The sequence below is a fragment of the Nothoprocta perdicaria genome, unplaced genomic scaffold (genome assembly GCF_003342845.1).
Source record: "Nothoprocta perdicaria isolate Ctin4 unplaced genomic scaffold, notPer1 scaffold_84, whole genome shotgun sequence".
NCBI classification, from domain to species: Eukaryota; Metazoa; Chordata; class Aves; order Tinamiformes; family Tinamidae; genus Nothoprocta; species Nothoprocta perdicaria.
Genome location: NW_020456132.1, coordinates 2,062,070 through 2,084,133, shown reverse-complemented (window position 1 = coordinate 2,084,133; position 22,064 = coordinate 2,062,070). Strand labels below are relative to the sequence as shown.

Sequence of the window (22,064 nt, the reverse complement as noted above, 5' to 3'; positions counted from 1 at the left end):
GACGGCTACTGGGGGCTCTTGGTTGCAAGCCCCTGGTGCCTCCCAGCTTCCTCCCCTTCCCGGCATCCCTGCACAAATGGGTCGGGCGGGCGGCTTGTCCCCTTCCCCTTGGCGTGCCTGTCTCTGCGGGTCTCTCCTCATCAGCCATGGCAGCGAGGGGGGCGGGAGGAGGAGGCACTTGGGCTCAGCCTCTCGCAACCTGTGCTAGCGGCTCAGCTCGCACCAGCCTGCCTGCCCCCGGCCCCGCGTCCCCGCACCCTCCGGGGCCCTTCCYGCCGCTCTCCTCTCCGGGAGGGTGACGGGAGCCGGGCGGGAGCGCGCGGAGAGGCACAGAGCGAGCGCTCTGTCGACATGGGCTGAGAGGCACCCAAACGCTGGGAGCTCCTTCCGCTGGCTGCCTGGGAGCAGAGCCCGCCTGCTCGGCGGGGCGATTCCCTCGCAGGGTGCGCGCGCTCCTCTGCGTGTGCTGCTGCCACCGCATATGCACCCCCAGCTGTCACTTCACGGCGCTCAGTCGCTCCCTCTCCCGCCTCTCTCTCTCTCCCCCTTTTTATTATTTACAGAGGATTACAGTCCCTTTCCCACGCTGCCACCTAACCGCGCTGCTTCCCTTCCCGCTGCGCGGGGCGACCGGCTGGTGAGCGYGCGAGGAGACCAGGGCTCCTGCCAACAGGGGTTCAGCGAGAACTCACCAGGCAACGGAGGGAGTTTCTGCAGGATTTGCTTTGGGAATTGCACGGGGTGCGCTGGAAGAGCTGGCTCACAGGAGGGTCCGTCCTAGCCTGGGCACAGTAAGTARAGGCTCTCTTGTCCCTATATCCTCTCGGCTACGTGAGATCTTTCGGTGGGGCTGCCCCCAAAGAAGCAGCTTCCTCGGGGAGGAGACTGGCATGCAGGGACAGCACTGGCTGCGACTCCATGCAGCGGAGAAATCTCACTTGTATGAGGCTGAAGGGCAGCAATTTTCCTGATTAGGCAGAGGGACAACTCGGCCGCGGAGGCTGGTGGTACTGGTTTGAGTCCAGTTTAAGTATGGGGAGCTGGAAGTGACTTCCCCAGCTGTGAATGGCACCAGCACCCTTATCTATGGGATGGACAGCTCAAGCGCAGCTTGGAGGCTAAGCACTTGGTGTGGTGGGGATTATCTGCTGGGCAGTTCCTGGTGACCCTGGCTCCTGTCCCCTCCTCATCACAGTGGAGTGGGTCCAACACACCAGGTTGTCACCAACTGGAGGTGGCTTTGCTGGGAAGCATTTTGGTCTCAACAGCTGTCCTTAGTAGGAGAAACCTAAAATGGAGAAGTGAATGAGGGCTAAAATTGGATGGGGTGGCTGACCCAAAATAGAGTAAACTGCCTGTAAGGTGCATTCTGTGTGTGTGTTGTCTGCGTGTATGTGTTCACACATAGAGCTCACAGACATGATCACAGGACATGAACCGTGTCACAAGTGGGGCCAAAAATAAACCCTGAGTTGTTTCCAGAATGCCTGCAGGCTGAGCCTGTGCTCTCTGAACTTCTGGGAGGAAGGCACACCACAAGGGATGGGGGGGAACACAGCACGGAAAAACTGAAGAGCCTTTCCCAATATTGCTACTGAGGGCAGCTCTGCCTGGGAGAAAAGGGGGAGGAGAAAGTCTTGAATGAGCTGATGTGAAGCCTCCTATGGATTTTGCTTCAGGCAGGAAAACACATATGTGAGTGTTAGTCTGTGTGTGCACACATACACATGTGGAGACACGTGCGCACATATATATCAAGCAGGGCATTTTCGCCTGCTTCCTCTGCTGCCTGCCCAGCTTATTACTGCCACTGCATCTCATTCTAATTAAGAGAGACATATAAAATCAGAGCTCTCCTGGTCTGGGGAGAAGAGCTGCTTGGAGCTGGCACTCTAACCAGGTCATTACCGAACCAGGCCCCGGGCCTGCAATTTGGGTTGTCAGGTGGATTGACTGTGCAGGTTTCAGTGCATCCCTGGCTGGGGCAGTAGTTAGCAGAACACAGCGTTGCTCTGCTGCCGATTCCTGCTCTGCCACTGAAGGACTGAGAGAAAAATTAAGAGCTCAGTTTGATAAGAGCTTGAGCAGCTGCTGTCCAGAGTGCTATTAAACAATTCATAAGAGGGAAACCCTTAAAGACAAGTTCTTCCTTAAAGGTACACACGGACTTGTCACAAAGCAGGGGATATTTCTGGCTGTGGGGAGAAGGGGGTGCCTTTCCAGAACCTCAGACCATTTTTCTTCTGAGCCTTGTCACTTGGGCATGTTTGGGGAGACTGKATCCTCCTCTAACTGCTGTGGGCAAGAAACATTTGCAAGGGAATTATTCCACATGAGAGGAAGGCTGCAGGGAGTTGTCTCCCTCTCAGACATCAGTGCAGTCATGTTGTCCACTTGGAGGAATTCATGGTAAATCCTGAGCAAAGAGGCTGTCTGCAGAGAGAAAAGGGGAAAGCCCTCTTATGTAATGTTTATGCCACATTATAGCTTGACTTTCGCTTCTGGCAAAGGGAGTGCCACATGCTAGCAAGGTGCATGCAGAGCTTGGCTATCTTCCTGAGAGACTCCAGCCTCCTGGCCTTCCCCTGGATCCCTGCACACTGAGCCAGAAAGGGTTTTTGGAGCCCCTCAGAACCGCAGAAGGCTCCTCTGAGGCCTCTGAGCAAGGATGGGGCCAAGAGGACACCCCGACGGACGAGGATGTGGCCATGAGGACATCCTGACGGACGCGCGGGAAGCAGTGGGGCTGGCCCGCAGCGGGGATGGGCCCAGGGGCAGGCTCGCTCCTGTAGGAGSGTTTGTCTGGGTAGGACCTCAGCGACTCTTCAGCTCTTGCCTSTTGCTGATTCAAATGAAAGACCAAGCGTTTTCCCTCGCTTGCCACGTTCGGTCACAAGAAGCCGTTTAAAGTGCTTGACATCTGTCCCAGGCCTGGGTGGCTCAAGTAGTAACCCAAATGACCGCACTGGGATGCTCCTGCAAGCTGGGAACTGCTCTACAGTGCTACACCATGACACACTCTGCACTTCTCAGTGGGAAAGCGCTGATGTTAAAGAGTCCTGGAGTGTTTCTGCCCATGCTGCAGACTGTCTAACATGAAAATAGTCTGTAACACATGCCTTATTCCTGCTGTAGCTTCACTGAAATATTTGTTCACAGAAAGGCTTTTTGAGACTCAAGGCACCCTAACAACCAAGAAGAAATATTTGTTTCGGTGTGCTAGTTCGAATCCAGGTTGGATGGATCACAGGGGAAGTTGCTTCACCTATAAGAGGTGCAATTATATGAAATACTATTTTATTCACATTGCACATCAAGCGCTTGAAAGTTAGGAAGTGTTGGGATTCAGGGCACCGTGCCATCTGCCCTGGCTTGCAGTTCTGGCTACTATGATCACACACTGTTTTTTCCTAAGGCGGCCTCATTCAGGGCAGTGCATGCACGGCTCTCAGGGAGAGAAGCAGGGGGTTGTTATGATTTTGGTTGCTGCGTGCGTGCCTGGCTTGTTTGTTTATCGCCTGTCACCCAAGCCCTGCAGGCAATACATCCTTATTCATTGGCTTTGCGGTGCTCTGACGACGTTCGCTGCTCTAGTTGCTTCATAGATGATAAAGAACTTATTTCCTGATAAGGCAATGGAACGGTTATTTTCCTTGCTGTGGAAGGGGAAGGTGATTTCCTCCTTAGCCACACGTGAAGAAGCAGCAGGTGCAGGAGTGGAGCTTGGGACCTCTTGGCTCTTGGCGCCACTTATGCCTTGAGACTGCCCTGGCTTTCTGGCTAAGCTGACAGCATTTTGCAGAACCTCAGCTGTGAGTACTCAGCAGTTCTGCAAAACGGCCCCTCGGGTCTCATGTGGGGCACTCACAAAATTAGGAATGGGCAGGTTGGCCACCTGACAAAATTGTGGTTTAATAGTTCATGTTGACCATATAAAAATGGTCTCATTTATTGCAACATCCTCATTGTTATCTTATGTATCATGAGTCCTATGCATGGAGCATGGGACACGGTCCTGTGGAAAAAATAAACAGGACTTGGCCAACATGCAGAGGCTGTGTTGTAGTACATATATATAAGTGGGTGAACTAAGGTCATGCAGGTATTAACCAACACTTAAGTGCTTAGCTTTACAAATCAAATGGCATATTTTTCCTATAGATTTTTTTAATGAATATGACACTTTGAGACTTTTTTTATGAATGGAACACTTTCATCTACATATGGCAACTCCTCATACCCATCATGGGAAGGACAGAGATCTACATTTACATCAGGGCCACACAAGCCTCAAGTCCAYGAACACCCACACGCAAAGGCTTCTTACTGTGAAATCAGGCCCTGAGTTCATTCTGCTCCTCACTCACAGGAGGCTGCAGGACTTCCTGCCCCATGTAGTGTTCCCTCACTTGAGGAATAACATCGTAGGATCACATTGTGATTCTGAAGGAGTGCTGCTAGAAGAAACTTGGCTTAGCATTCACTGTTTGTGCTCTCTTTCTACTCCTGGCGAGGTCCTCTGATGCCAGCGCTCCTCAAAGCACAATGTGCTGTTGCCTCAATTTTGCTGCGAGGGGGCAGAGAGGCTGAAGGAGGCCCTTGCTCAACACACTYGCATTTAGTGATTTTGATGGGACATGAATGTTACCTGGCCTGTACTGTTTCCATGGCTGTGACCCCCCTGGAGAACTGAAGTCGCTGATCAAATGTGAACATGTTCCCCAGGCTCAGCAAGCTCTGCAGCACGGTGCGTGTGCTAGCTCACATSGATCTGAGGAGCCATGCTGGAGCTCTGGCCAGCAAGAGCTGTCACCACCTCTTGGTGAGGCGTGGGCAATGCTGCCAACTTCTAAAGCTTGTAGGCTGCATAACCCAGCCATCCTCAGGCACAGCTGGTGCTGCAGGCAGCAGCCTGGACTCTAGGCAGTTGGCATGGACTTTGATCGCAAGGAGGCYCCTCTTGGATGCCCTGGGAAGGCAGTGGGGAAAAGGGAGGAGGAGGAGAACTTCGGGATCTTTTCTAAACATGCAGCAGAGGWCTCCTTGTGCCACAGCGGCATCCACGTGAAACAGATCCATGCAACTCACTAAGGCAGAAAAAGAAATCAGCAGAAGGTCTTCAGAGTTCAGTATAAAGGCATCATGTGCGAACAATGAGAGTCAGCTTTTCCTTGGGAAGTTTGCCAGGAGCTGTGAGTGTACTGGGTCACTGATCCCCTTATGATAAGAGCAGAGGGGATTTTTACTGCTGGCGTCCTGCAYTCTGCCCCACCACTGCATATGCATGACTGATCCCTGCCCCTGTGAACATGCCAGGGGCACAAGCTTGTGAAGTRAGACGGCAGTGAAGTTCTGCCTCAATCCATAGCGTTTTCTAAATCCTCTTCCTGCTCTCCTCCACTGGCAAAGTGGAGATGGGCCTGACAGCTGATGGACTGGGAGCCGGCAGCGAGAGGAGTGCACTCAAGATGCTAAGAGAGGAAGAGTGAGAGTGAGAGTGACTCTCTCACTCAGCAGCTTAAGTGGCATCTCCATCACATAGGCTTCTCCACCATGCAGGAGCAAAAGTAACAGAAATTTACTTAGAAGCTCAGGGAGTTTGGGGTCCTGGCATCTTTCAGCATACAGACCACATTAAGAGGCCAAGCCAGTTCCTGAGCAGACATTAGCATGAATGATGGCAGATAAGCTTGCATGGGACAATTCATGTGCATGAGATCACCCAGAGTTACAGATCATCGYGCTCTAGGAACAAGGAAGCACAAGGAGAAAGCTTTATGTGTGAAGCATCTTGACCCTTGAGTCAAGTAAGACATAACAAGATATAACAATGTTTTTTTGTTTGGTTGGTTGTTTAGTGGGGTTTGGCTTGGTTTGGTTAGCTTCGGGTATTGATCTGGAAGCCCCTTGATTTGGCAGCCTGGCTCCCTCACTTATTGTACTGTTTGATGCGTCTCTCACCTGGCAATCCATGGACGGAGTGATGAATGGGGAGCTACTTAACATTTGATCAAAAAAATGTTATTTTCATATTTGGTAACTAAATTGAGGTTCTTCCATTTACTTACTCTGGGTAAGTAAATGTTTTTTTCAGTCTCAGACAGGCAGGGTCCCTCCCTGCTATGGATCTGCTGCATCTTTAGCCCCTAATAAGAGACCCAAGGAGAGTACTGGGGCATCTCGATATCTCTGAGCCCTCAGAGAATCCTTCACAAACGTGGGCCCATTTTCTTCTTCTTCAACACACTGAGCAAAAACAAGAAAGAGATTATTTTGGGATCCCGAGTCCCATCCCACTAAGAAGTGCGGGAAGTGTCTGTGGGGGTGGGCAGGGAGATGAGCGCAGCAGAAGCAGGATTCTCCCACCAGGCCGCCCTCCTTCTCAGCAGCCTCTCATGGCCGGCCCTGGCCGTATGCCACCAAACTACCCTCTTTCCCCAGGGGAAGCCTGGCAACGTGGCCTTTTCAGTGCCCATATTCTGGTGGGCACCCGTACGGGGTAGGGCTGGAGTGGGAGCAGAAGTGCGGCCTCCATCAGCCTGTTTGAGACGGGAGTGGCTGCAGGCCTTCTGTCAAGGGACTAAGGGAAAGGATTAAGCGCCTGAGCTACTACTGACCACGGGATTAACCCCTGCAGAAAATTAAAGTTGTAGAGAAGGCTCTTCCCTCCACAACCGAGAGAAAGAGAAAAACTGGGATTTGGATTAGAATTGGCAGGCCTGGTGACAAGCCACCACCCACAGCCAACTGTTCCCGGCTGGAGCACAAAGCGTTAGCTCGGGCTCCATGCAGAATCCCCCCCTCCACATCTCACTCGGTTATCCGTTTGTGCCAACAGCATTAGATGATCAAAAACGTCACCCTGTGGCAAAAAAAAAAAAAAAAAAGAGAAGGAAACTGGGTGAGCAGCTCACGTGCCTGAGCCCCCTCCCGCTCCCTCACCTGCCTTCCTCCTCAGCTGCCTCCATTTCGCTAAATGAAACACGCACGTGGTCCGTCACGTTCGCTAATATTTGGAGAAGATGCTGGCACACACATGGCTGGATTTCTTCCTGTCAGCTGCCCCCTCYGCTCTCCCCCGGCTGCTGCTCTGGGCCTCCTCCATATGCTGCGCTCGAGCTGCGCGGGGACTTTCCTGTCACTGCTCTGCTGGATATCCCKCTCTCCCCACCTGCCTCGGCAGCCTCCCAGGGCCGCTACTTCTCCGCGGCCATCTGGGCCTTTCCCACCCTGCTGCCCTTCAGGTGCTCTGGGCCTTTCCTAGAGGTTCAGTGAGGCCTCCTGTCCTCGACACGCCCAGCCCCGCTGACCTCTCCCAGTCTCRGTACTGTGAGCAGACTGGGGAGCTTGGCTTGGGCTGCAAATATTGGGTCTTGGCTACGGAAAGGGACTGGGAATCGCAGAAACTGGCTTCCCTCCTCATTTTGCCACATGCTGGCCATGGATCAAACTTTAGGAAAACCCCGTAGCTSACTCTGTTAGAACTCCTTTGCTCTGTGCATCTTTGCTAACCATAGCAAATCATTTCTGCAGGACATTTACCAGCTTAAGTGATGCTGGGATGCACTGGGGAGCTTTGAAAATCTTGAGCTGSGAAGAGATGTAGACTCTCACTGAGGTCTTAAGAGCTGGGCACCTGAAATTTCAGGTGGACAAACTCAGCAGCCATTTTCATCTCCTTCATCACTTACCCCTTCATAAAACGGGGATAACAATGACCTTTCGTACACGAATTTGCAGAGGAAACAAATGTTAACCCCAATCGCAGTTGCAATTCAGAGGAATCTCTGCATTAACATATGTGCAGGTCAGCAGCTTTCTGCCCAGCGCACATCCTAGAGAACAGGGTGAGGTTATAATTCACAGCTGGGCAGTCAGGGACGTGGCAGGCCCCACAGCCACAGCTCCCTTACYGGCCCGAGTGGGTTTCACACGCTTCCCGCTTACTTTGCAGCTTGCTCTGCGAGGTGTTTTGCCTAGCTGTGATCGATCACTGCAAGTCAGATGGCACTATTTCTTCTGCAGCTGGGTTTCTAGTGTGAATTTAAAATGTGCTTTCCATTGACTGTGACAGTGCAACACTAATGAATCCTGAACACGTGCTAATAAATCAGCAAGTGCTGGAAATGCAGCCCCCAGCTATTTAGTGTATAACCTCACTGGGGCAGCGGCACACGCTGTATGTTTCCACAGTGTTGCTGAGCTCGGCTGCCATCTCCGGGTGCTTTTGCATCCAAATAAACAGCCAAGGAGAAGCTGCACTGAGACTAGGAGCCTAAATCTGAACTCATGTGGACAGTAATTTGCTTGCCTGGCCTACGTCTGCCAGGGAAGCAAGAGCAGGTATCATATCCATGCCACCTAAATTCACTCTGGTAGTATCAGATGAGGAGTGGCTGCTCATTGATTAAATTGATTAAATTGATTAAATAATCAACCTGATTATTTAATGAACTTTCAATTTCTAGCATCAGACCACTGAGCTCATCTGTCTCCCTTTCCTTTGTGTGCAGCGTCTTGCCCTCCAAGGGCTGATGAAGGAACAAACTCAGAATGGGGGGATTTAATCACCGGACTCTGGGGTCCTACAGCCTGCCTCCACTGTGGGTGAGGCCTATAAAGCAGGAATCCCAGAAACAACAGCTTCCCCAAGGAAAACAGGGGGAAAAAGATAATCTCCTTACAGCATCCTCCATGCCCTCCCTCGCCCTGTTGGCTTTCTGCTAAAGGCTAAAGCAGTTTAGCACTGGAAAGGGCCTTTCCTCATGAAGGRCAGTGTGGGGGTGGGACGAATGCCTCCTGCAAGCTCATCACTGGCATCTGCTGTAGCCTCTGCCACCCACCCCTCCACCCCTTCGTAATACAGGTCACCCTCACGCCCCGGCCATGGCACCAAGCCAGGCTGTTACAGGAGTCTGATCCTGGAGCTGTGAGCTAAGGGTTAGTGCAAGGAGCAGAGGGAGGTGGCTGGACTCTGCTGCCRACTGCGCCTCGCACGAGTGACGTGCAGGGAGAGGCACCTGTCGCTACAGCCTCAGTGCCCCTGTCTGGAAAACAGGATGCTTCTACCCACCTCTCTAGAGCAGAGGAATTGCAGGCTAAGGTCTGAACCCGATATCACTCTGTGCTCATCCTTCCTGGCACTTAGTGGAAAGACAGGCAGGCAGCTTTTTTGGAAGCCACGGCCCACTGGCTATTAAATATATAGCATTAACAATGACAGCGATGCACACAACCATGGAGAGAGCCACTTGTAAAGCAGATGGAAAGCTTTGGATAGAAGGTGCCTTAGAACTGGGAAGTGTTACTAGAACAGTATCGGGATGCAGTAAACAGAGTCCCCTCACCACCTTCTCAGCATGATCCTTGTGACCCTGCTTAGGAAAGCTAACGTTTTACCTCGGTACTGTGAACACCGCTGGTGTCTGGAGAGGGAGAAGGGAAGCACAAGCCAGCGATAGCATCTGCTGTAGCTCTTATGCGCTGGCAAGTCCTGCAGAGTCATTGCAATTAATGCATCCCCCCCGCCTACTCGGCGGCAGAGCTCCCTGTTTAAGCTAATGAGGGGAATCCTCATTACAGAGTCCTCTGGGGGGGCCTGACAGCAGGTCAAATGCCCAAGTGGCACTTTAGCTTAGTGTATTTCTGGCCACTGGAGCCCCCAGCCAGAAATGGATGGTTTCCTTCTGTTGCTCTGAGCTGAAACAACAGCAACAAAAATGCCTTTTGCTGTCCTATATCAAAGGGCAAGAAGAAAAGGCCATCAACAGCCCCACAGGCTACTCTGTTCATATCTCCATAATCTGGAAAAGATACTAAACTTGAAGCATCTGGAAGAAAGCTTTGGACATCATGCCCCACGGATCATGGGGCACATGCCTGACATGCTGTTCCAGGAAGAGGGAACCATGCAGCACACCCACCAGACAGATCAACGCCAGGCTTTGGGAGCCTGTGGGGACTTCAGAGCACCAGAGCTCTGGCAGTGGAGATCCGCTGGCTCTATGCGGCAGGAGGCATCTCAGGCTGAAGCAAAACACCTAATTAAGGCAGGGCTCAGGGAAGCCTTTCAGAAGGAAGTTGTCAAAAACCCTCTCCACTTCCTTGCTCTCTCCTGGCTGCAGGATGTTATTCACTAGTGGCACTGGTCTAACAAACTTACAGGCAAGATGCAAGAAACTGTTGTTACATATTATATGGGCCTGGGAGAAACTGGTCTTTCTGGATCCTTGGACTTCAAATTTCTTTATAAACATATTATTCYGAAAGGCTAATGCTCACTGGTCCTTTCACTTCCACAGCCAACAAACTCTACCAGCACCAAAGCTGACATTCTGCCRCGGAAACATACGTTATAGACACCAGAAAATCCCAAGTACATGAAACAGTCCACCTGGGTGCATGCATTTGTACATGGGAGCTAGGTTTGTGCCTGTATCTACATCCATACATGCTGCCTCCCGACTTAGGCAGATGTATATGAATGCACAAATGTGTCGCTGCTGTGTGTGGGGTGGGCAGCATTGTGTATTTGTGACCTGCTTTTAAAATAACCATGGGTTCATCRAGGTGTCTCCATCTTGGTGCGTGTTGCAGCGCAGGAGGCAGCATTAAAGCCCCAACAGGTGTTAATCACTATGCACCGTAATAAATTCCAGACATAGGGAAAGAGCTTAGTGATGCACATCTGCACCTCCCTCCGTGCCCTCYGTGCCCGCGCCTCGGCACTGCCTGCCAGGACGCGGCGCCCGCGAGGCACCAGCAAAGGGTGCGTGGCCCAACCTTTGCTCCCAGAGCACAAGGAATGAGGGGCAGCAGCACCCTGACTCCTGCCCCTCATCCCTGTCCCCGGCCATATCGGTGCTGCCATCAGCCCCCTGCTCCTGCTTGGGGATGGCACAGCAGAGTCGCATGGAAGAGACAGTAGGGGAAAACACCAGCCCATGGACTCCACAGGGGCTTGGGTGAGGAGAGGTCGGGGAGGGAAGAGGTGTCACAAAGCACCCAAGGGATTTTTTTTTTTCTTTTTTAGGCTTAGCCCCCTTGATTGGAGCTGAGCCAGCTGATACAGATGGGGTGTTACAAAACAGAGCCAAAAGGCAAGAGCGCAAGGAACAGAGCTATCTATAACCCCAAGTTAGACAGAGTGAAGGTGGGGAAGAGGGGAACGCAAAGCGCGGCAGGCAGCCCCTGATGCTGAAGGCAAGGACACGATCATTCCACAACAGGATTTAGAACTGATCAACTCCAGCTTCCCAGCAGCCAGATAAGGCTCTGTGGCTGTCAGCTTAACTCTGCCGTTGATTCCTGTGCTGTAGGGAGTTAAAYAGAGCACACGGAAAGCCGGCTGCCGGGAAGCGAGAGTCAAGGAGGGAGAGGGAAGGCACAGGCTGTCATTGGACAGTGCCTGGGAGTCGGGTGGAAGTGGCTGCGGGCAAAGGCCCTCCAGGTAAGCGCTCACGGCTTTGCAGCGTCCTTGTCCATAGGAGAGACGGTGGCAGGAGGCTTCGGGGGTGGCATTTAGGACAGAGCCGTGGACACGGAGGCGGCTGAAAGTCCTTCCCTGCCAGCGCGAGCGCCGAAGGGGGACAGTGTTTGCGGAGGCTTCTCCTTCGGCGGGGAGGGCAAGCGGGGCTCTGCCTGGGCAGCAGGGGCTGCACTAGGGGAAGGCTGGAGGCGTTGTGGTGCCGGCCAGGGTATTCACCTGCCTGCTGCATCGGCATTTGGATAAGTAATCTCAATAGCTTGGCAAAACAGGCAGGGAAGCCGCCTGTCTTTCTCCCCGAGACGCTGATTTCAATATGACCTGGTGATTTACACGCCGGTATAAAATAAATCAGTGCTGGGAGCCTGGGGGAGGGAGGGCAGCTGGCACGTGCCCGGGGATGCAGTGCCCACTGAAAGTGCAGGCTGGGGACRCTGCCAGAGCCCCACGGGGGTGACGCAGGACGGCTGGTTGTGTGCTCGGGTGGCAATGCCCATATAACTGCCACTGTAGCTGTGCACGGCAAACCAGAGAGCAAGCARGGGGGCAGGATGGTCTGTGGTGTTTCCCCTTTTCCTGCTTCCCTCTCTTCAAGCGGGAAGAGGGAGGGAAGGAGGGACCTGTTGTTAGTCACTTTTTGTCAGTGGAGAGTTTATGGTCTTTGGGTTTCTAATTAGACTGAGCATTTTGCCGTCTTCTAATTAAGATGTGACACCTCTCTCCGGGTCCCCCCTTGCCCTCTGAGGCTCCCTTGCTCTTGAGCTCCTGCAGATGCTGCAGTGTGACCCTCCCCAAGCTCAACTGTGCTCTGCTCAGCTGCTCTAGCACCACGTCTGATTCACCTGAAAGCAGCAGGACGGCACTGGAGGGGAGAGTGGGGGGAGCCACTTGGCAGCCGCTAGCGCCCAAACTGAGGTGAGCCCAGGCCACGTGGCCTGGAGCGGGGTGCACAGGTGGCACCAGCCTGTGCGAGTGACAAGGAACGAGCYGGAGGCTGTAGCCCGAGCAGGGGCACCTCGGCCATTCATTTAAGGTTAACCTTAAATGCGAGGCTTTGGAGCTACCGTGGCAGGCTACTCAAGCGCATTTTGGCAAAGATGTGAGTAAGGCCTTAATTCTTAGCCATGAGGATCAAAATGAATTAAGATCTTGCTGTAGCTCTTGAAATATCCTCCATCTCCCCTCCAAAACACRGCTCATGCCTCAGAAGCAAACCACTGTGGCGGGGGGGAAAGGGAATGAAAACCTTGAGGCCAGCCCTGCCTCCTGTGCCCCGGGGACTGAATCCCACCCCTCTGCTCTGCTCTTCTCCTCCAGGCTCCGAGAGGCAGGCTGCAAGGTTGCTCCTCCAGCCTGGGAGGCCGTGCACCAGGCTGGCTGGTGGATGTGAAGACACGCTGGAGAAGACAACGATGCTGCCCATGAGCGCTGGCCACCGGTGGAGGAGCAGCTTCCCCATGAGGTGGCGAGAGGCTTGCCGTAAGTAAYCCCTACTCAGGTGCTAAATACCATGCTCCTGTTTCTCAGGGGAGAGGAAAGAAAATAGGTCATGTCAGGGTTAAGAATAGGGGAGAGGGACAGCTAAGAATGGAGATGTTTGAACTAATTCCTGATGCCTTTAGAGGCCAGGCTAGCTGGGAGGGAGAGCGAGACTCCAGAGCTGAAGATGGGCTTAAAGTGGGACAGTCAGCAGTGATTGCTTCTGGAGGGTGAGAAATGGTGAGAAAGACACCGCTGCACAAAGACCCTCCCTAGACCCTTCCCTGATCAGCAGCCTGTACGCAGCACACTCCGCTCTCTGATCTCAGGGGTTTCTACCTAGGTTACTGAGCAGGACTCCCAGCTTTTCATGGCAGGAGAAGTCACGAGAGATTTTAGAGGTGAATGCGAGACAGGAACGCAGAATACTCCTACTAGGCACTGCCACGTGTAGCAAAAATCCCAGAGTCAATAAAGAAGACAGCCTTGAAATTAAAACATAAAAGTTGGTTTTCCCAGTGGACCAGGGCATCTGCTACAGGGGCTCTGACTGCAGAGCACAGGCGACCAGACTGCTRCAGGGCAGTGGGGAATGCACCTGCACCTTGGAAAAACATTTGAGAGTCACAGCAGAGGAAAGGGAGCGCTTGGAGAGCACCCCTCACTACTGCAAGCGCAGGCAGCCAAGCAGGCCCAGGAGTTCCCTTGCTGCTGCCCTTCTAGTGAAATGTGGGACTACCACTGGGAGAAGCTAGGAGAATTATTGCCTTCTTCAGAAAAAAAAAAAAAAGAGGCATCTTTGTAATCCACCCTCACAGACTAGACTGCTGTATAAATTATTTACAATGAATGCTGCTGTGTCTTGACTTAATCTGATATCCTGGATCAGTTTTCTGCCACCTACTAGAGTCACCAAACACCCTACAAAGTAACTTCATCTTCCCCTCACAGAACAACATACACTGCTCATCCTCTGGCAGGGCTGGCAGAGAGCATCAGGTTCTGCCTATTGCTTCCTTGTTTTTATTCCCTATATAGTTGCATCCTAACCAGTGAGGTGAATTTCTGGGTCTCAGATGACATCCTATATAGACACATCTCTCACGGGATGGAAAATGAAATGAAACCTTCTCCATTCTGTGATTTTAGTCAAAYGTTTCCAAGAGCACAAAGACAGGGGTATCTGACATCCTATACGACTGCACAAACACAGTTCCTGAACTGAACTGTAACCAGCTGCTAGTTACACTGTTCCTACCAGCCAGCATCACCATTTACACTGGTGAAATCCCACCGAGGCTTGGTCAGGGAGCAGGGGTGGGTAGGTATGGTGAGCGCTGAGCCCTGAGCAACGCAACCTGTATAGCATTACATGGTCTGTTCTCACCTTTCCTGGTGTACAAAGCAGCTAAGTGTTATCTCATCATCACAGCTGTCAATCTATTATTAATACTGTACTTTTGTCAAGCATCCAGGAAAAGACAGGGTYGCTTAAGTGACTCACGGCTCCTTCCCTTCCCAACTCTTGCTCTCATTCTTTTAATTCTCATGCTACAACAAGGGAGCAATGTATTCTGAATGGAATTTAATATCGCCCAGGCAGACAGTACCTTCCCTGTGCTAATTCACAGGCTGTGATCTGCTTTCATGGCAGTGTCTGCTGTTGACCCCAACCTTTGCACAACAGGAAGGCACAGAGGTACTCAGGATAAAGTTCTCTCTTACATTTCACTACAACAATACATAATTATTATTAGAAGAGCATATAGACTGGTATTGGCAGGGCCAAGGTAGGCCTGAGATCTTGACTGAATSTCAGAGAGAAATTCATGAAGGAAATGTGGAAGATGTATGAAAGTAAAAAAAAAAAATAAAATAAGCAAAAAAAAAGAGGCGCCCTCTGAACATTTATCCTTTAGTCCTTAAAGAAGTCATATGGCTCAGGGTCCAAATCGTGTAGTTGTCCTGATGCTGACAGTCCATTAATCAGCCAGTTCTCACAAGGTCATTGGGAACAAAAAGAGACCTCAGGCATGATGAAGGCAGCATCACTGATAGAAAGCAAGACAAAAAAAAAAAAARAAAAARAAAAAAAAGAGGGGGACCATAGGGCTGAGTAAAGTAGAGACAGAGTTGGGAGGGGAGAGAGGAAATGCAGACTCTGCCTGCAGAGCTGCTCCAGGCAGATCGTCTCCAAAACATGGGTCTCTGCTAGCTGCCTCTCCTATGACTTTCTTCACAGAATTCTCTTGGGGTWAAGAAATAAAATGTCTGTTTACTGGTTCTTACAAAAGAAAAAGCAGGAGGATGCAGGCAGGACAGAAGGATCTAGTTTCCAGTCCAGGAAAGAATAGTGAGACAATAAATGCATCCATTTTAGTTACCATTCAGCCCTGGAAAGACTCTATGACCCTAAGTGACTGCCTTCACCGAGCAGACGAGAAAAATAGAGGGGACAGGGCAAGGCGTAGAGACAAATCTGCTTCAGCTTCACTCAAATGCTCAGTCTTGTCACCTTGAAGAACAAGGGAGCTGAACTTGCTTCCCACATTGAAGAAATTCGTCTTCCTTCCTTTTGTGGCATTAAGATGAAGCATGCAAATGTTTTACACAGTCTGCCTAAACATAACTCCCACACCTTTAGARACAGGAGGCACAAGCCTGCGTTCCTGTTGCTGATGCTTCCTCGCCACAGAAAGGAGACTTTTAAAGGGCAATGGCTCCCAGTGAGGGTTGGCAATTAGTGCCCCGACACTACTCGTGAGATACGGACACATGTCTGGAATAGTGATGCAGAGCAGCTGCACACAGTACAAATGTTGCTTTGTGTGTTTTTCAGCCTTACTTGTGAAACTCTGTAGCAGAAAGGCACTAGCCTTTCTTCTTATACCCTTTTCTTCATCTAGCAGCCTGCATTTTTCCCTCATCTCTTCTCTGGAACAGAAGATTTGGGTCACAGGAGATGCTTGTGTGGCTATTGGTGTGGGATTCTGAAACCACTCTGACACCATTATCAAGTGAAGGCATTCAGTGGGCTGGGATCTCTTTGATGCTTTATAATAACAGCTCTCTCAGTCATCCCTCTGTAATGAAATTCAATTCATTAAAAAAGTAGCTTACCAAAAGGTCCACAACAACACATTGTAGATATGGAGAGCAAATGCTACTCTGATTTAGAGGCTAATTTGGACTTGGGTTTGATCCATCACAGGAATCATGATTCAAACTGCAGGAACGTAATTGATGAATAGGTTGTTTTCATTTGCTTGCTTCTTAAAAGCTTTTCATTAACAAATTTACTTCTCAAACAAAAAATCTCCTTAAACATATAGCAACATATAGCTCTTCCCTCTCAACCCCGGCTCCTTAGAAGAAGGTGTTCATCATAGGTGACATCTCCCACCACTCCCTGCTCCGTTCTCTTCTGTCACGAATTAATGCTCTGGCATCAGGCAGCAACCCCCTCTGGAATACACTGCCCTTCCTTCTTTGTGAAACCAGATGTTTACTTGCTTGCTCATAAAGAGAAAAGGCTAAGCAGCAGCCCGTGCAGGGCAGCAGCGAAAGGGCCGAGCTGCGAGGCAGATCACGCCACTGCAAGCCCTGCGGCGCAGAGCCCGCTGCGACGGCCAGACCGCCGCTGTGGCGGTGCGCGCGGCGCGGGCGGCTGCTGAGGGGAAAGCTCTAACTCGCTTTCTCTCCCCATCCCTCTGCTTTTCAACCACCAGTGCTTGGCTGCTGGCTGTCCCTGTGTGCTGCAGAGTCCTTCTTCGCCTGCCCTTCCTCCTGCAAGTGTAACAGTGGCAATCTGGAAGTGGACTGCAGTGGCTTGGGCCTCTCTTCCATCCCCTCAGACATCCCCACAAACACCAGGACCTTCCTTTTTCTCAACAACAAACTCAGCATCCTGCCAGGACCGGTCTTTTCCAACCTCTCTGCCCTACAAAGGCTGGACCTATCTAACAACTTCTTGGACCAGCTCCCTCAGAACATCTTCAGTGACCTGGGGAACCTCACAGAGCTCCAGCTGAGGAACAACAGCATCAGGGCCTTGGACAAGGACCTGCTGCAACACACGGCCCTGCTGCGCCAGCTGGACCTCTCCATCAACGGCCTGGCCCAGTTACCCTCGGGCATCTTTGATGACCTGCCTGCTCTCCGCTCCCTCTCGCTCAGGTCGAATCGCCTGCAGAGCCTGGACAGGGTGACCTTTGAGCCTTTGACCAGCCTGCAGCAACTCCAAGTTGGGGATAACCCCTGGGAATGTGACTGCAACCTCCGAGACTTCAAGCACTGGATGGAGTGGTTCTCCTACCGAGGTAGGGGCCTGGGCAGGGTGAACACAGCACGGTGTGGGAGACAGACTGCTGGGTTTTCAAGGAAAGGCAGGCAGGCAGGGAAGAAACACAGGCAGACAAATCCAGCAGATCAGGCTGACCTAAATTCTGCATCTTTGCCAAGAAACAGGAGGGCAGTGCTATAATGCTAAGAGACCATGTAGTGCTACAGTAGTGTGGTACAGTTAATGCTACTGCCAGTCCTGAGAAGGTCCAGGCAATCCCAGATTCCATATTCCCTAGTTTTGTTCCAAATCTCAAAGACTATTCCTTTTTTTTTTTTTTTTTAGGGGAAGCATCTTTCCTCAAATAACCCTTAAAATTTTGGAATCATGAGTTTGCTTCATCCCTCTGACAAAAGAAAAGCAGAAGCTTTTCTGGCTTCTAAATAAACATCCACTGCTCTTCCTTATGCCAGGAGAACTAAAAGCCAGATTTGTCTGTAAAGCATGAGGTTTTCCTTCAGCAAAACAAGCCTAGAAAACAGTGCCACTTAGGAAAATATTATAACTAACACTGTCAAACCCAAACATTCCAATTACCAAGTCAGGCGCTAAATCAGTTTGACTATAAAATCATTATTTCAAAATGAGCAGTTTTTGACAACTTCTTATTTCCATTTTTCCTTGAAAAATTGAAGGCTAGAAATGTGTAGATGACTTAGCAGGAATTCTGATGGAATAATATGATTACAGGAGCTGCGATTCTACGAAAAATGGCACATTTTACGAGAACAACGACTGAAGGCCTGACCTTCTGTTACTGAGGCCACTGAGTAGGAAAGGGTCTCAAATCAGGTGGATGCCAACAGCCAGCTGCCAATCCCACCCATACTGCAAAGAGAGCTCTGGGCTGCAATACCTTGAAATATCTCTTGGTGTGGGCAGACCCGAACAGGCATATGAATGACACTTTTCCCTTCCGGGCACTTTGCTTTCCTTTCTGACTCTCCCGTCAGAGTTGATAAAGAGCACACAGAGTTAATGTTGCCTTTTTTTTTTTTTTATTCCCCTTTCCAAAGAAATTGCCCAAACTCGCTGAAGCATTTGTTTCAACATCTGTCGCTGCTTTCACAGAGGGGAGGTGGATTAGTTGTTAAAAGATGGAACTGTGTGTCTGTTGTTATTTTGAGAAGATAGGTCCTGATCCTATCTTACTGTTTTAATTTCTCCTTTCCTGAAAAGCTTCTATTAACACTTATATAACTCCACGCACAGTGTGAGGTTGACTTAGTAGATGATTTCAGAGGGCTTTCCTGTCTTGGCCTGAGAGCCATCTACACACATATCAGGTACCAGGAGCGATACTGTCAAATCAAACCTAAGTAGAAGCATCCCAGCCAGGTGCCATGGCAAAAATCTCTTCATGGAGGACTAACCCATGCCAAGTGCCCCCCAGGCAGGCAAAGTAACCTTTCTAGAGGACACCGTGTGTGCTCCCTGTGCCCTGTCTGCCCAGGGAATGGAAGTGCAGCCATTTCTCCCTCCTAACACCTTTGAGATGCACAGTGGCCTTGGCAGGATATGAGGAGAAAGGGGTGGGGTGGGGACAGCAGGGCCTCCTGACTTCATCCTACCTTTGAACTGCAGCGTCACTCCCTGCTAGATCATGATTCCCTTTCGGGGGAGGAAGAAGCTCTCTGAAATCTCTCTCCACTCAACACAGCATTCACATGTGAGGAGCTAGATCTTACAGCACCAACACCATAACAAAGACATCCCATGCTTAAAACCATAATGCTGCTAAGACTGGCTTCTGTAGGCTGTGTTTCAGTGCTCCACCATCGCACTGTAACACAGGATGATGCAAGTGTAATTCACTCCTATTATCTCTGTTGGGACAGGTGGGAAGATCGACCAGCTGGCATGTACCCTGCCCAAGGAGCTGAAAGGGAAGGACATGCGAATGGTGCCCATGGAGATGTTCAACTACTGTTCGCAGCTGGATGATGAGAACAGCTCTACTGTCCTGGACAATACTGGCCCACCGTGCACTAAAGGAAGCACAACTCCTTCCAAATCTAAATCAGGCCCAGAACCAGAGGTGGAGCCCAGTGTGGGATGTCCTCAGAAACAGCGCTACAGGCCTGTGAGCGTGCGCCGGGCTATTGGCACTGTGATCATCGCAGGGGTGGTTTGTGGCATCGTGTGCATCATGATGGTGGTGGCAGCAGCTTACGGCTGCATCTATGCATCCCTCATGGCCAAGTACCATCGGGAGCTGAAGAAGAGGCAGCCACTCATGGGCGACACAGAAGGTGAACATGAAGAGCAAAAACAAATCTCTTCTGTGGCATGAAACTCTTCTAGGAAGGCAAGGACAGCAGTTAACAAAGGTATCTGAGAGCTGCCAAGCATGGGGTCCTCCCGACATACATCTTCTCAGACAGACAGACAGACTGTGCTATTGCTCCTGTCACCCAAGTAGTGCAACACGCTTCGGAGAGTGGGGGGGTCAGGACACCTGGCTCTAACTTCTGTTCCTCTGCCCCAGGCCCCTTCTGTGCCCTCCCATCCTTGGGCCCTTCCAGGCAAATAAAGTAGAGTCACACCTCGAGTGCTTGCCGTGCCTCATGGCCTTGTGCAGAGCTTCCCTCACGTGCCTGCTTGGCAGCCGCTGGCACCTTGTGGGAACCCGTGCCGTCCCCTCAGCTTCCAGACTGAGTCCTCCTGTGCCCTGCCCAGAGCTCCCTGCAGACAGAGCAGCTTCGTGAAAGCTCATGGACACCAGGCAAGTGTCCATACCTTACTGCTAGGGTCAYTGCTGTTGTGTGACAGCAGCTCGCTCCTTGCCCAACAAGTCAGCATGGCCAAGAGCGTGTTAGAAGGCACGGAAGGTCTCTAGGACATGACGACTGTCTGAGGGATATTTCCCTTCTCGCTTTTAGAGGTGGAAGGATACCTACATCACTCCAGCACTGCCTGGGAGCACAAGCTCTTTCTGTTCCCGGCCAAGGACAAGTCTACAAGCTGACATATGTCTCATCCTTTATAGGTACACAGAGACAGAGCCACGCTCCTGCACACACACTCTGAGTCACTCTGATCCCAACACACACACACAGACATYGCTCCGTTCCATACATTCAGGCGCCCCATCTGCGCATGCAGAGCCACATGTGCACAGACTCATCTGCCCTGTGCTTGCAGCCATGAATACATTTAGCCATTCCACCTTATTTTGATTCTAACACTGCATAGCACCTTCTGGTTTGGAGAAAATACATGAACCCTGCCACTGAAGAGCTAACAAAAACATCTCAATAGTGCACAGCTAGTGGGGGAAGGGACAGGAGACGATAGAGAAAGGCAAATTTATTAAGGTTATAGCATGAATCAGCAAAGATGAGTAGAGAGCATGAAAAATAAGGTGTGTTTTTGTCATCTATTTTATGTTTCCTATGATTAATGAAGAGAGAGAATGATATAAAGCCTCCATGTGCAAGTGTCTGAAGGGCAGAGAGAAGTGGCCATCAGGAAGGACATAAAGGAGGAGGCTAAGCAGCCTAGGTAGTAGCCTAGGTAGTGAGGGGTGGTGTGGTCTAGGGGAAAAGTGCTGGGGACGAGAAAGCAAAGAGCCCCAGAGCTGGCCCTGCTGGCAGTGGGCAAGCCTGGTGCATGGAGCGGGGCAATCCAGTGGGGGGGTGCAGGAAGGGGGGCCCAGCTCTAGCGGGTCTGGAGGTGAGGTCAAAGACCTGTCGCACACGCAGCGCAGGAGGGGCAGCCCCTGGATGGGCTGCTCGGGGCACCGCATGGCACACCGATGCTCACCGCCAGCAGCATGAGCGTGCCCGTGCACACAACGGCACCCGCACCCAYGTAGGGTGACTTTTCCCAGCCGGATCTTAAAGCCCTCAGCCTGCAGTGCCTCATATTAGCCTCGGTTCTTTACAACCTGACAGGAAAAAAAATACAGGTGAGAGGGGGAAAACAAGGCACCTAACAGAAGGAGTCCCTTTCTGTCACGGGGAGCGGGATAACTGGCAGTCGCCAGGGGAGAGCGCGCATTGCCATGGCAACGCGCTCTCGCCTCGCAGCGGGTATTCCCGGCTGGGGAGGTCGCGCTCGGCGCGCTCCGGCTCMGTGGGAGCCGCGATGTCGCACAGCCCTTGCTGCCCCACAGGACAGGCCCCGCCGGTGGAGCTGCCCCACCTTGGCCCCGCTCCCTGGCCCCGGCTGCACCCCGCAGCCTTCGGGAGTCCTGCAGAGCTCCGCTCTGCAAGCAGGGGATTCATGCTGCCTCTTCATGCCTGTCCAGCCCCTGATGGGTTGTTGCACTGGCCCACAGGAACCCCATGCTCTGTCTTTAACCTGAGCTTGGAGTAGCACAGGCCCCTGACCTGCCCAGGGCCACCAGAGGCAGAGACAGGGCTCTTCTCGCGTGACCTCCCTCTGCTACAGGGATGCAGCGGACAAAGAGGATGTTCTTTGGGAAGGAGAAGACCATGCCGCCCTGCAGGAAGGACTGGGAAAAGCAACCTGCCCAAGAGTGGGCACACACCATGCCCCTCGCTGTGCTGCCAGCACAGTGTGTGCCCCAAAGAGGAAGAGGAGGACGAGCAAGGCTGGCAAGATGTGAGGAGGAAGGACTCTCTCCCCACGCACTGTACAGCCACACAAACCACCCCATCTGCTGCAGCCGTAGCCCGCGCTGAAGGGCAGAACTGGTGCACTGCAGGCTCCTTATGTGTGTTACTGCTGCTCCACATTCCCAGCAAGCAGGACTAGAGGAACTGCTGGATCCAAACCTCTCCCCAGCCCCCC

At 51.7% G+C, this 22,064-nt stretch overlaps 2 protein-coding genes across 2 annotated transcripts in view; one reads left to right on the top strand and one right to left on the bottom strand.

Annotated features, from left to right (window-relative positions):
* Nucleotides 1-22,064, bottom strand: part of CACNA2D4 (calcium voltage-gated channel auxiliary subunit alpha2delta 4) — a 123,880-nt gene that overhangs the window by 27,161 nt on the left and 74,655 nt on the right. The window lies entirely within an intron of this gene.
* Nucleotides 683-20,467, top strand: LRTM2 (leucine rich repeats and transmembrane domains 2). The gene is made up of 4 exons (XM_026052161.1): nucleotides 683-791; nucleotides 12,803-12,964; nucleotides 16,693-17,283; nucleotides 19,145-20,467. The coding sequence occupies exons 2-4, from the start codon at nucleotides 12,898-12,900 to the stop codon at nucleotides 19,597-19,599; spliced, it is 1,113 nt and encodes a 370-aa protein (XP_025907946.1). The 5' UTR covers nucleotides 683-791; nucleotides 12,803-12,897; the 3' UTR covers nucleotides 19,600-20,467.